General features: G+C 48.0%; 1 protein-coding gene across 1 annotated transcript in view; it reads left to right on the forward strand.

Moving 5' to 3' along the window:
* Positions 1-1,376: 1,376 nt before the first annotated feature.
* SLC17A6 (solute carrier family 17 member 6) overlaps positions 1,377-14,374 on the forward strand; it is a 42,728-nt gene continuing 29,730 nt past the window's right edge. Inside the window, exons 1-2 of the mRNA XM_061566400.1 lie at positions 1,377-2,148; positions 13,966-14,209. Coding sequence (XP_061422384.1) covers positions 2,063-2,148; positions 13,966-14,209 — 330 coding nt within the window. The 5' untranslated portion in view covers positions 1,377-2,062. The remainder of the gene's footprint in view (positions 2,149-13,965; positions 14,210-14,374) is intronic.

The raw sequence follows: 14,374 nt of genomic DNA on the forward strand, positions 1-14,374 counted from the left end.
CCAACCGTGCTAATCAGAGGTGCAGGAGAAGGACGTGTACATGACATGTGGCTATTTATCCTGGCGACCAGTGATCCTCCCGTTGAATAAGCAATTGCGGCGGCCGGGTGGCTTCCAAGTCAGAGCGCTAAGTCTTCGGATCTAATGCGGGCTTCAGCCGTCCATGATGATACTGGGTTCTCCAGGAATGTCGTGGTCTCAGCCCGGTCACCAACCACATGCACGAACACCCAGCACACTGCACGTGGTGTTTCACGTTGGATACATTTTAGGCTATGAAACAAAACATCGCACTATCAGTTGGAGTGTCACGCGAGCAGACATATCTCAAGAGCGGAGCGCCTCCTTGTGTATAGATATGAAAATAAATGACTTGAAGCGATCTCAGGAGTAGATCTGTGATACCTTCTTCCCGCGGGCCAGAAAAAAACGACAACAACAGCTCCACATATCAATCACCTTTCTGTCACCACTTGAAACAAAGCAATAAGATGCCCGTTCTGTCAGCGAGCGCCTATGAATGCAGGCAAGGCACACGCGAAGAGATGTCGTGACTTTGTTTTCTTCACGGTTGAAATGTTGATCACAACTGCACCCAGGATTAATTTCAGAAGCAGAGTCTACCTCAAGGCGAACCGAGGTGGTGGGGGGGGCGGGGTGGCAGGTTCAGTTCCTCATTAGCCACGAGCGTTGCGCATAGCAGAGTCGAACTGAGTCGCCGGGCTCGTAGCGCAGTGCGCAGAAAATGTTAGATCCCTTTCCGCCATTTTTATAATAAAACACAGTAGGGTAGAACAGATGCACCACACGATGCCCGCACGCAATGCAGTGACATTGAACACGCGTATCTCTAAGACGCGGTATCACACACACGCGCACACGCGCATACGCGCAAACACCATTGCCTGCGCGTGTCACGTCAACGTCTCTCAAGCGCTTCTCGTTCAGCTGATGAACCACCATTCGTTCGCCCGTTACACTTTCATGCGGAGCTTGCACTCGACGCGCGGACGCTGTCCACAACGCTGGGAGTGCTGAATTCACAAGCACATCTTTTTAATGGCGCCCGCGTTGCACGGGAACGCTTATATAGCGGCGGCTCGGCTTATGGCGAGCGTAAATCCGACGGCTGAACAAGAACTGCACACACGCACGCACATGCACACACACGCGCACAGCCGGTGGCGCATTACGTGCTGGGGTTGGGCGTCAGCGCCGCGTATGATTTGATCAGCAGCGAACGGATAAAGCTTCCCGAAAAGTTGGGCTAGCTGCTCCCCCCACCCTCTCTGTCCTTCCTCCCTATTCCTCCCCCCTCCCCTACTCATCCTCCCACCTCTACCCCCTCCCCCCCTATCACCGCCACCCGCCCGCCCGCCCTGCCTCCCTCCTCTGCCCACGCTCCGCTCCCTCGGATCTGCCTGGCTACAGGCGCTGTCCATACTGCTGGGGGTGCTGAAATTAGACGACGCTCAGGCGAGTCGCCGTATGCCAATGCGCGAGTCTTTAGACTCAAGTGGGGAACCCGGGCTTTCTGTTTAAAGACAACAACAACAACAAACCGATAGCAGAAAACGGGGCAGGTGACTCTCTCCTTTTGTTTAAATTTTTTTTTGTAAAGGAAAGCAGTAGACTTTGAGTGGTGCTTCCCCCCCCCAACCCCTCCATTAAATACTGCCGCTGCCAAATCCATTCGAAGGAATGTCCACCGACTATTAAGACGCGAGAGCAATTTAGCGTGAATACCCCCCCCCCCGCCCACACACACCCATTACCGGTCGGAACGCGTTGCACTTTCGCATTGAGACGACGCTTCCGTGGCGTGCGCGCAGGCGTGTCGTGTTCATTTCGTCCGACGCGAATAGACGGACACACATAGAGAGGGAGAGAGAGAGAGAGGATTTGAGAATAATCGCGCTACAGGTTTGCGACGATCTGCTGTCACCTGCGAGACAATGTTCGCGCTTCTTTGTAGCGGTTGCGCGACGTCTTCCGTGAATTAAATCATCCTCCCGAGCTTGCAGCCGCGTTCTCCGAGCTAGCCCGGCAAACTCGATCGACGATGGAAGCGTTCAAGGAGCGCGTGTTCGTTCCCGGCAAGGAGAAGCTCAAGGAAGCGGCGGGGAAATCTCTTCGGCTCCTCCACAGGTACGATTCTGCCCACCCCCCTCGCCCCCCACATGCCACCGTCCTCTGCTGCTTGAGCGAGCTGGAGGTTATCGTACTTGTGTAGCTGTTGTTGCTGTTGTTTTCTTCGTCTTCATCTGATATAACCTGTAGAACGGTTGTTGTTGTTGTTGGTGTGAACACCGCTGGTGCGTGAGCGTGTTTAAGTGACGAGCTCAATGCAAACACACGTATTCATTCATATATATTGCACCTTCAATAGTGCTGCTTGTGTCTGGCCACTTGGCGTTTTTATTAGCCGTTGGGGCTATGCTCAGAAATGGTGATAAAAAAAACCCGTACAACTAAAAACAAAACCTCACCATATTTCAAGATATATTTTAGTTGTCATTGTGGGCCACTGCAAATGCCATTAATTAGTGGTGCATGTTAATTCTTGCGACTGTTATAAGAGATAGCGAGTTGCTCCAAAGATTTCAAAACGCAACCGCGCGAAATGTGTGCTTGCATTCAGTAGATTCTAATTGTATTGTCGAGTAATTGATGACATTTCAGTGGCCGATATAACTGATTAAGCCATCTCGAGGAGAGAGAGAGAGTCGGAAATTGACGACGCCTTAAATTCGTTTTTTCATCGCAATGCTCGTCTTGACCGTAAATTGTGACTCAGAGCCAGAATCCGCTTTCCGGTCTCTGAGCCAGACTCGGTTTCTGAGCCAGACCCGTGCCCTGAGCCAGAGTCCAGTCCTTGAGCTAGATTCGATTTACGAGCCAGACCCAGTCTCTAAGCCAGAAGACAGTCCCCGAGCCAGACCCAGTCTCTGAGCCAGACCCGTGCCCTGAGCCAGAGTCCAGTACTTGAGCTAGACCCGGTCTCTGAGCCAGACACGGTCTCTGAGCCAGACCCCAGTTTCTGAGCCATGACCCATTCGTCTGTTAAAGGTGCTGTGGCGGCGGGGAGTTTAAGGAACGAAAACGATCGAATTCATTAAAACAATCGCGACGGGAGGATGCCTCCCGCATCCCGGACTCGACCATCTCCACCAGAGCCACCACCATTTTGAGCCCCTGATTTTCTTCGTGTCTCATACAGTGCCCGCTCCTGCCATTAATTATTTACACGCGAAATGGTTCGTGAATCACATCGGCCCCGCACATAAAAGGCAACGCATGGGCCCCCGCATGAATTATTCACTGCGCATTAATATCGCGACACGCGGGAGCCGGGCCAACGTTTGGTGGTGTTTGCAAAGAATCGCGATTGATTTTGTTGTTGTCGGTGCTCTGTTGATGTTGTTGTTTTTGTTGTTGTTCGTATCATTGCACCCGACAAATATGACATTGTATAAAGGAAAACGCAGTAATTATGCAAATATGTAATTTTATTTTTTATTTTGTATCTGCAATGATGACAGGTTTGACGTAATTGTCGATGACGTAATGAAATCTATTTTTAATCTGGGGCCCAGCTGTCACGCCCCCCCCGCCCCCGCCCCCCCTTAAAAGCGGCTTATACTGATAATCTGCGAGCGTTCCACATGTACCCGCCCGCTATAGCTTCCGATTGAACTCGACCATTTCCACCGCAATGTAACTTCTCACAATGTGAATGGCTGCGGGCATTATATAATGGCAACAGTATAATTGTAATGATACCACATGTGCGTCCTAGAACCGCGCGTTCCCGTCACATTTTTTTTTAAAGACACCAAGTTCCCCTCGCGAATACGAATTTCTCGCTCTCCCGCTGCGCGCACACTCGCTCAACAGATATCACAACCTGCAGCAAAGACTTTTAGATTTTATTTGCTTTGGCTCGTAGTCAAGTGTAATTGCGTAATCATACCGACAGTATGTCATTAACCAAACCGACGGTTCGTTTGGTAACAATTATGTTTTATCCCCCTTCTTTCCACCGCGTAATGGGAATGTCAAACCCGAATTAAGACATCTTAGATTCGTCAACACGCCCAACACTAAGACGTGTCGAAAATAGCCAATAAAGCCACGTGATTTTTATATATAATCATACACGTAGCATTCTAATTTGTATTACGCAATAATCAGAGGCACTGTCAACAGTTGTGCATGCTGCTGCACAGCAACTCTGCACACATGTCAACAATGCTGTGGCCTTAAGACGAATGCATATAGAATCAGCGACTTTTCGGGCACTGGCCCTTCTTCATAGCAAATGAAGAAGCACACGAAGAACGCCCATTGTGCAAAACGTCACCGATGTTATATGCATCTGTTTTTTTTTAAGGCAGTGTTGTTGACGAGTGTGTTAAGTTGTTGTTGTTTGTGCCTGTGCACCACTGCCAACGTAGCAGCAACACCAACATTACAAAAGAATGTGACAATTCAATATACTGTAGCGATCAATTTGTTACAGATACTAAGTATCCCGAACATATTTTCTATTTGGGACTTTAAACAATGGTTTGTTAGTCATGGGACGATCTATCTTATATAACGAGCGAAACACTGCGCGCACGTGTGTGTGTGTATGTGGCGAGCGGTAGTGTAGCGGTTAGCACTACGAACCCAGGAATGCGAGTTCGATTCCCGCTCACGGCCACCAATTCCAGCAGTGACGATTATCTGAACCGGTCCTGGGTTCAGATAATCGACTCAGCCTCAAATGACGACCTGTCGCGGTGTGTAAACGTCGCTATTGGGGAGGCAAAGGTGGCCGGGCATGGTGCTGGTCACCCACACCCTCGTGTGCCGTGCCGGTCTTCATAGGTGCTCGCTCATATCACTTGCCCCAACAGCCTATTCAAGCTAAACGGGGGAATATTTGCCTTTGTATGTAGGTACGTGTGAAAAAAGTTCTCATCAAACCGGTTGTTTAGTATATTTGTCTGATGGAAAATAATTTCGTAATATTTTATTAGCACCAACTAGGGATGGTATTACAATTCATCGCATGACCATCGCGTGGAAGATGATGAACTGTGGATACGGACTAAGGAGATGGAGTATGACGCAAGTGGTGTCATGCTGCGGCAGTCGGGAGGGCGTTAACAGCATTTATAAAATCAAATAATTGACAATGGACGTGGCTTTTATGAACCAAATAATATTTTTTTGAAAAGTTTAACGATTTTACGATTATTATTGTCTTTTATAGAAAGCCACACATCACACCCGCTGTCTATTTACGAATAGGCGACAAGCAACACATTACATTTTACAAACAAATACAAATATATTATTCACATATGAATATACGGCTCATGCGGTGTGATAGAAATATTACGAGCGTTGTCGATAGCGACTCATGTAACCCACTATGTTGACAATTCTATAATAACGATTGAATATTGTTATTGTGCAAACGTACATCGCGCAATATTGCACTGACGAAAACGGATACATATATATACTAATGTGTATATGATGCCACAGGTGTAGAGGCAGATACACACACACACACTTACGCATAGTATCAGTCAGTATCCGTTAGCGGGCTCTGACCGCTTTCTAAATGCTTTAGCGTCACACTCCGCGGTAGGATAATTAATTACTTGGGTTCACTGTTGATAGGGATCGTCAATGTTTAAGTGGTTATAACGGCAGCTCAAGCAATGTCGATGATGGCAGAGCGTAATCTCGTTATTTTAGTATTTGGGCCGGGAAAGTGGAGGGATGGGGTGGGGGGTGGTGGTGGTGTTGGCTAAAATCCAAACATTTAAATTTCCCGATGTGTCTAATTGTTACGCATGGACTTTATATTCGTGCCAAATTTACCGCTCTCTACATCGCATACGTTCAAATCCGCATCAACTATGTATACATATATGTGTGTCACGAGGCGGGTTACGTAATTTCGTTCGTAGTTTTACCCTCGTTTCTAGCTTGCGCTCTCCGTAACACTCTGGCCCCTTTACTACAGCACCGGAGTAACGTCATTTGTCTTTCCGTGCGGCAAGACCAAACAACGGCTCTGCGTCTTCCCCGTCCACTGTTCAATTCAAGGCCACCCATCGCTCGAGCCGCACTTCGATTCACCGCGCAAGGCCGCTCACCGCGGGTTGTGGTTGAAGCCATCGATGTGCGTCTGCACACACCGTCGGATTTATGTTGGAAAGGCGAGCGGCGGTGCCGACACGTATCAACTAAGCATTCTTTCGGTGAGGACGATCGCTTGTGTGGCGATCGAAACGTCGTGAGCTATTATTCTTTGTCTACGTGACTTTACCGAAAGAACCATAGAGACTGGATTCCTGCAGTCACGAAAGCTTCAAATCAAGGTTAAGCATTCTTTTTTCTTCTTGGTTCTTTCGGTAAAGTCACGTAGAAGGGAAGTAATAAAATAATAAAAATAAAACATAATAAAATAATTCTCACGACGTTTCGGCCACAACGCAAGCAGCCGTCCTCAGGTGAAGAAACAGGTCTGTCGAGAAGACAGCGTCTACGTGACTTTACCGAAAGAACCAAGAAGATGAATCCCTGCAGTCACGAAAGCTTTAAATCGAAATTTAAGCATTCTTTGTTTGTGTTTTACCAGGTTAAAGCCCATTGAGCTACTTAGCTCTTTTTCAGAAGCGACCTGGCCACAAATGATAGCTCAACGAAGTGGCTTATCGCGTGGAGATTTATAGCAGCAGCCAAACAAACTCTCGACACGCACAATACAGACAGTGGCTATAGTCCAAACACTCCAAGCTCCCTTTTGGTATCTCGCCCATTAAAAGCAGAAACACGACGCAAATATCTTTCAAGGTCAAGCCCGTCCTTTAAAAACCCGCGGTGCCCCCCCACACCCTCCCCCTCGCCGCACCCACCACCCCATCGCACCGCCCCGCCCTGCAGCGTTACGGCAAAAAAAGAAAAAAATCTGTCGGAAACAAAAGAAGGGCGCGGAGAGTGCCCGTGACGCGGCCGCGACTCGGTGCGGAGGGATACGATGCCCGTGCGTGCAGTTCATTCACATACGAAGCGTCTCTCGCTCGTCCTCGCAAACGCACGCGGTCCCGTCTTTCACGAGCGCACGCGCATCGCGTACGGACGGATGAAATGCGAATCGAGGAATGAACGTGGGGATGGGAGAGTCGGTTAGATTGTGCACGTGAGGAGAGATAACAACAACAACAACACATCGCTCGCTATGATTCAGCCACCGCTGGTTGAATGTCTTCCCAAGCTGTCGCCATCTCTCACGGTTCTGCGATGTAGCAAATCATCGCTCCATCTCCGCGAGCGGTCGTGCTTTGAGACGCGTTCCATTGCTTGGCTCATCACCTGTCAGCATCCGTTCTCGCGACGTGCCCTGCCCTCAAGCCAGTTGATTTTGCTGCTTGGCACAGGGTCGAAAGAGACAATGGATATTGTTTTTTTTGGTGAACGCACACACGGGGCATTCGTACAGGCGCGCCTGTGAAATTGTCACAAGGATGGTTGTGCGTGAGGATATTCTCTTCGCCCCGGAACTGTCAATCAGAATCAAAAGATGTATGAAACTCGAGGAATCCGATTAGCTACAAAGCTCTTTTCCACACTTGTTTAATATCTCCCAGTGCTTCCGTTGCTACGTAGCCTCTCGTTGTTTATCATCATCACGATTTGGCATTTTTATTGCATTTACTTATTTATGAAGGAGAGCCACACTGAGTCGTATGGCTATTTTTCAGAGGTGTCCTTCATTGGGTGTTTTTTTACGTATTTGTTTTCCAGCCAATGAATGACGAGTGTTCATTATTACACGCGCGGGAGGAGACCGGAGCACCCGGAGATAACCCGACGCGCAAATGGGGCAACGCTCTCTCCCCGTACAGATGGAGATAGATGGCGATTAGTCCACTTGCTGTACTTAGCCTCTCCCGGCGAGTCAGGGTATGGCCACCTTCTGGACGCCCACGGGAAGCGAGCATCGCAACATTCGTGCGGTGACCCACCAACCCTCGTTGCCTCCGCAGTGCTGGATTACAGGCTGCCACGTGCGTAGCCACCGCTGACCGCAGCGGCTTTGTCAATCCACTGCTGGATGAACGCCTCCCCCCCACCCCGTGTCGGTCATGGGCAGAGGTCGACAATCAAAATAACAAGAAGTGCCATGTTTTTTTCAAATTCGGTAAAAAATAAACCCCCTTCAATATTACAAAAGCCGCAATGCAATGTGAATACGAGACGGTGGTGGGTCCTTAATAAAACAAATAACCGAGGATCAGGTTTACGATCGTCCGTTCGTTTCTCAATCCGCTAGTCCTGGTGAGGGTCGCGGCGGCAGCGTGTTGAGTAGTGGCGGTCCACACCTCCTTTCCCTGGCGACAGACTCCAGCACTACTACACTATACACTGCTACACTATACACTACTATACACTACACTATACACTACTACACTATACACTACTACACTATACACTACAGCAGCGTCTAGAGTAGTGGCGGTCCACACCTCCCTTTCCCTGGCGACAGACTCCAGCACTGCTACACTATACAATACCATACACTACACACTATACACTACACTATATACTACTACACTATACACTACTACACTATACACCAGAGGTGGGACAAAGTCATTGTTATGCAAGTCCAAGTCGAGTCTGAAGTCATCAAATTCATGACTCGAGTCTGACTCGAGTCCAAGTCACATGACTCGAGTCCACACCTCAGAGGTGGGACAAAGTCATTGTTATGCAAGTCCAAGTCGAGTCTGAAGTCATCAAATTCATGACTCGAGTCTGACTCGAGTCCAAGTCACATGACTCGAGTCCACACCTCTGCTATACACTACAGCAGCGTGTTGAGTAGTGGCAGTCCACACCTCCCTTTCCCTGCCGACAGACTCCAGCACTACTACACTACTATACACTATACACTACTATACACTATACACTACTATACACTACTATACACAGACTCTAGCTCTTCCTGGGGAATTTCCAGGCGTTCCCACGCCAGCCAAGCGACATGATCCCGCCAGCGTGTCCTGTCGACGTGTTGTTATGATTATCATTTTGTATTCCTGTTGTTAACACAATTATTGCTTTCGCTACGACGCTGCATGCAAACACTGCCTGCGCATGTTCGTTGCCTTTGTGGGCATTAAAGCGGTCGCTGGATCTAATTCGATGCTTAGAAGAATGCAAAGAACGCGCCATCTCGGTTGCAATTACCGTACGCGCAGAGCGCACTATATTTTAACGCGCGTATTTTTGCACACTCGCGCGGTGCGTGCCTCATAAATGCACGATAATTTGACGCTAAATATACGCCTGGGTGGACCAGTGGCGCAGTGGTTCGCGTCCTGCAACGTGACCCCGGTAAAAATAAAAAAATAAACAGCGGGAGACGATGCAATTGGTACCACTTTGTCAGGAAGTGAGCAGTGATTAATTTTCGGGTGGATAGCCTCGCTCCTGTCACAGAAATGTGGAATTTCCCCCACTGGGCAGGGCTTCAGATAGGCGATAAGCAACGCCGCAATGGTCATTCGAGATGCAGGAAATAATATCTGAGTGCGAGACAAGCATTGACAAGGGATAATTCCACCGCCATGTTAATCTCGACATGTAACGTGAGCGCAAGTGTTAGAGCGGTGGCGCAGTGGTTAGCGCATCGCGCTAGGAACCCGTCGGTCCGAGTTCGATTCCCGCTCATGGATAACTTCAGTGGAGAGTGATTTTTGGAGCTCAACTCGATTTTCGCCCTCCCACCCGCTCTCCTCTCGTCACCAACCCGCATCAACCCGCGTGGTGACGTATGGTCAAACAACGTCTATGACGGACATGGCGACGGGAGACGTCCATCCAGCAGTGGAGTGACAATGAGCTGTAAATGATAATATTGTTGTTTGCCGTAATGTTGTTATTTACAGTAATATTGTTATCGCAACATGAATTACACACTATATGAATACTCACTGAAGAGTACGTATCGTGTATGTATTTATTTAAAGCTGTATAATGTGCCGATATGTTTATAGTGTAAAACTAATTTCACTTAAAGCTTTCGTAACTGCAGGAATTCATATTCTTTGAGTCTTTCGGTAAAGTCACGTCGATATAACAATACAAAATATATTAGATATATTAAATACAATAAGCGTACTAACAATTTGCAGCCTATTTTGTCATTAAAAGCACCCTCGTTATTATTCGACAATATCGATTAGCATTGCAGTTATATAATTGTTGAATACACTCCTGGATGAAGGCCCTATCCCTGCCGCATCGGTCACGAGGTTGTTGGACCATACTTCACCACGCTGGTCAGCGCCGGTTAGTGAAAGTGCGGCTCAGGACGGGGTCAAGCGCTCTCCTTCCCTCGCCACTGATGTCTCCCTCGCCACTGACTGGGCCCATAGCGCAGTGCGTTAACCACTGCACCACCGCTCCCCCCCCCCCTATGTACTATTGTGTCATAACTACGATTGTATTATCCAAGTACCGAGTTTCAAATAATGATAATAATGTATGGTTACGTGGCTATTTTCGTTCCGTAGATTATTCCGTTGGGAGATTATGGTAAATGCTCTACCGGGCCCGTCCAACAATGTAAACTTGAAAGGGCAATTTATCTGGTTATTCGTTCAAAGAATAGGCTACTGTACAATTCAAAGTTTTCTAAATGTAAATAAATGAAGATGTATATTGTTTAACAAACAAAAAAACATTCACTGTTATTTAAATTACTTGGAGGATCGGATGTCGGTATCATTTCACGTCTCGGGGCCGCGTGGCTCATCAACATCGCAGGATCGTAGAGATGATGACGGCTTTGGGAGTGACAATCAGGATCATTTTCTTATCCCGGAGGAATCCGATGAGCTATAAAGCTCTTTTTTTCCCACAGATGTTTAGTAGCTTCACAGATGGGTCTTTCATCCAGCTGTGGATTTGATCTGTCGTGGCTGCTGCTGATGACAATGATATCGATTTAAAAATATCATACATGTACATATGTTGAACTTCTTTCGCACCGTAGTAGCCAACCATATATAGTATACAAGTGTGTATACTGTATATATGTCTATTCAATTATATACATATATATTTCGGTGTATACATCAAAACATGTATCAATTGATTTGATGGAAGTAAACCACAGACAATTCTATCTGAGCCTGGCCTGGTCCTCCGCGAGGTCGATTCAGCCTAAAAACGACTTTCCAGGTGCTCAATATCACAGTTGATTAAATACATGCACCTAGACCTCTGGTATACTGTATAGACAGTATATATGTATATACTGTATAGAGATTATATATACTGTATAGACAGTATATATACTGTATAGAGATTATATATACTGTATAGACAGTATAGATGTGTGTTTGCCAACAGAGCGAAGGCGGCCTTGGCTCTGCGTAAGGCCTAATTGCAACGGGAGCTGTCCGGGGCTGATGTACAGAAATTATTTAGGAGCAGGGGGGTGGGGTTAACGGAAGGTGAATGGGCTACCCTGTGGTATTGGAGATCCCCGAGTATATTTGATGAGAAATGAAGCCCTGTGTGTACACACATATACACATATATATACACACAACGTGAGGCTGCGTGCTGCGTGCATACTGTAGACGTACATGCCATAATACATGAATCGCAATGTTATTTATAGATGGCCGGGTGCCCAGGGAGATGGCGTTGTAGCCAAGGCCGTCCACAGTTGGAGGCGGGGGGAGGCGGGGGAAGGAGGAATGGGGGATTTGTTCCGGGCTCACAAAGAAAAGGGCCCAATAATGCTCTATTTTTGATATATATATAAAATAGTAATTCTCTTACACGTATTGGCAGTGATTTTTAACGTCTATTTTTATTTTGCGTCATGGACACGTTTCGCGCTCAATTCCATCATCACGCCGCGACCGGTAAAATAAATACCAAATTGCGGAACAGGTAGCTGTGATTGACCTATGGGTTCACTAACCGCCCCCCGCACCATACCACATGAGGAATGTGGTATTTCCACCACGAGCCCAATGATGTGAACACAAGATCACCACAAGCCCCATACTAACCGGCAAATAACGTTATAAATGACGTTATAAATAACGTTTACGTTATAAATAACGTTCGCACACCGAGATATCTTGTACCCCCAAGCCCCGATTTTTTTGCGAATGAGACTTTCGTCCCAAATGGGCTTTCTATCGCACGCTTGGAAACAAAGTCCACGATGGGAACGAATTGTCGAGCAGAAGAACCTCGACCCAGTCTCGAGACTCGCCCCATCCCGAGGGTGCCCCGCTACTCACTGCGCTTGGCTCCCTGGTGGCCCGGAGAAAAGCCACGGCGGGATGAACGACCCACGTGCCCGCACACGCCGCGGTTCGTGAGCGCACATACACGAAGGTTCATTAACGCCGCGTGATAGGCGTGCAGCGGTAGCATGATGGTGTGCGCTGGGTGTGTTTTTGTTGTCGTGAAACATTGCAAATCAACGCCGAAAATATTAATCGTGGACACGGTTAAGATATATATCCAGTACAGACGTGCACTAGAAATGAATGGCCTTTTCTGACGATTTGAAAAAGGACCATTGCTCGAAACGTTAGTCATATATTTATATGTATTTATTGCGTAAGCTTTCATGGTGATGTCGTGTTTTTATAATATATCGACATGATTGTTTTTAAAATTTGTATGCATTTGGACTATTGTACATTTGGATAGGCTGTCATTCACAAAGCAGTCCATTGAATTCTCCTTTGAATGTCAACATTGAGAATGTGTAAACAGATGTATGCATGCTTGTGCATGTATTAATCTATATGTTCTTACGTGTGCTTGCAATACAGAAACGTACGCAAGATGTATGCATGTAGATGTTGGATGTATATATACATCGATATATGTGTGGCTTGTATATGATTGCAGTACAGTGGTAATATATAAGGTCCTGGAAGACAATTTGTGTGTTGGATATGTGTGTGTTTGTAATTGCATACGCGGGGAGCAGGTAGTGTAGTGGTTAGCGCGCTGCTCTATGAACCCGGCGGCTCGAGTTCGATTCCCGCTCATGACCAACACCGACAACGATTATCTGAACAAGTTCTGGGCATCCCCTAGGTCGACTCCGCCTTAAAGAAGTAACTGGTCCGGTTCGTGCATGAAGAACATCAGCACTGACAAAGTAGTCCGGGCGTGGTGCTGGCCACCCACCCACCCGATCGTGCGCCGTGTTAGCCATGACAAGTGCTCGATAACAACACTTGTCCCAACAGTCGGTTAAGGCTACGTGGGGGATCTTTGTCGATGTAATTGTCGGTCTAAGACGGTGGTCGACAACCTTCGGCTCCGGAGCCGCATGTGGCGCTGCAAGGGCTGCTTTGTGACGTTTATTGTTATTGATTGTTTTTTACCAAATTCGAACAAATTAATGTTGAACTTCTTTCGCACCGTAGTGTGCCGCCAACCGTGATAAATTTGGGTTGCCGACCCTTGCCCTAAGACGATAAGACGATGCCTCCCCCGCACCCCCCCCGAACTGATAACACATGCATGCATGATTTAACGCCGCTTGTACCTACCCACCCACCCACCTACCCAACCACCCACCCACCTACCCACCTACCCAACCAACCAACCAACCCAACACCTATCCAACCACCTACCTACCCACCCACCTACCTACCCAACCACTCACTCACCCACCCAACAACCACCTACCCACCCACCTACCCAACCACCCACCTACCCAAAACCTACCCAACCAACCACCCACCTACCCAACACCTAACCACACACCTACCCACCTACCTACCCACCTACCCACCTACCCACCCACCTACCTACCCACCTACCCAATACCTACCCACCACCCAACCACCCACCTACCTACCCACCCACCCACGTACCCACCCACGCACCTACACGCAGGCGCATGTCCAAGCAAGAGGGTGAGATCGAACTGACCGAGGATGGGCGGCCCGTGCAAGTGAAGCCTCCCAAGGAGCCCCTCTGCGAGTGCCGCTGTTTCGGAATGCCCAAGCGTTACGTCATCGCCGTGATGAGTGGCCTGGGCTTCTGCATCTCCTTTGGGATCCGTTGCAACCTCGGCGTGGCCGTGGTGGACATGGTCAACAACAGCTCGTACCACTCGGGAGATAAGCTCATCATGCAGGTGCGTTGGCGAGCGCTCGCCGCTGTTATACAGATTTGTATGTTTTTTTTATTTTCGGGTTGTTACCGCCGTGATGTTTTTGGTCGGAATGATGTCCGACATTGGAGGTTGGAGGTTATTTAAAAAAAGAACTGATATTGAGCGTGGGGCTCCTTCAGGAACTTA

Source organism: Lethenteron reissneri, chromosome 37, assembly GCF_015708825.2.
Source record: "Lethenteron reissneri isolate LAM-NWPU_2019-01 chromosome 37, ASM1570882v1, whole genome shotgun sequence".
Taxonomy (NCBI): domain Eukaryota; kingdom Metazoa; phylum Chordata; class Hyperoartia; order Petromyzontiformes; family Petromyzontidae; genus Lethenteron; species Lethenteron reissneri.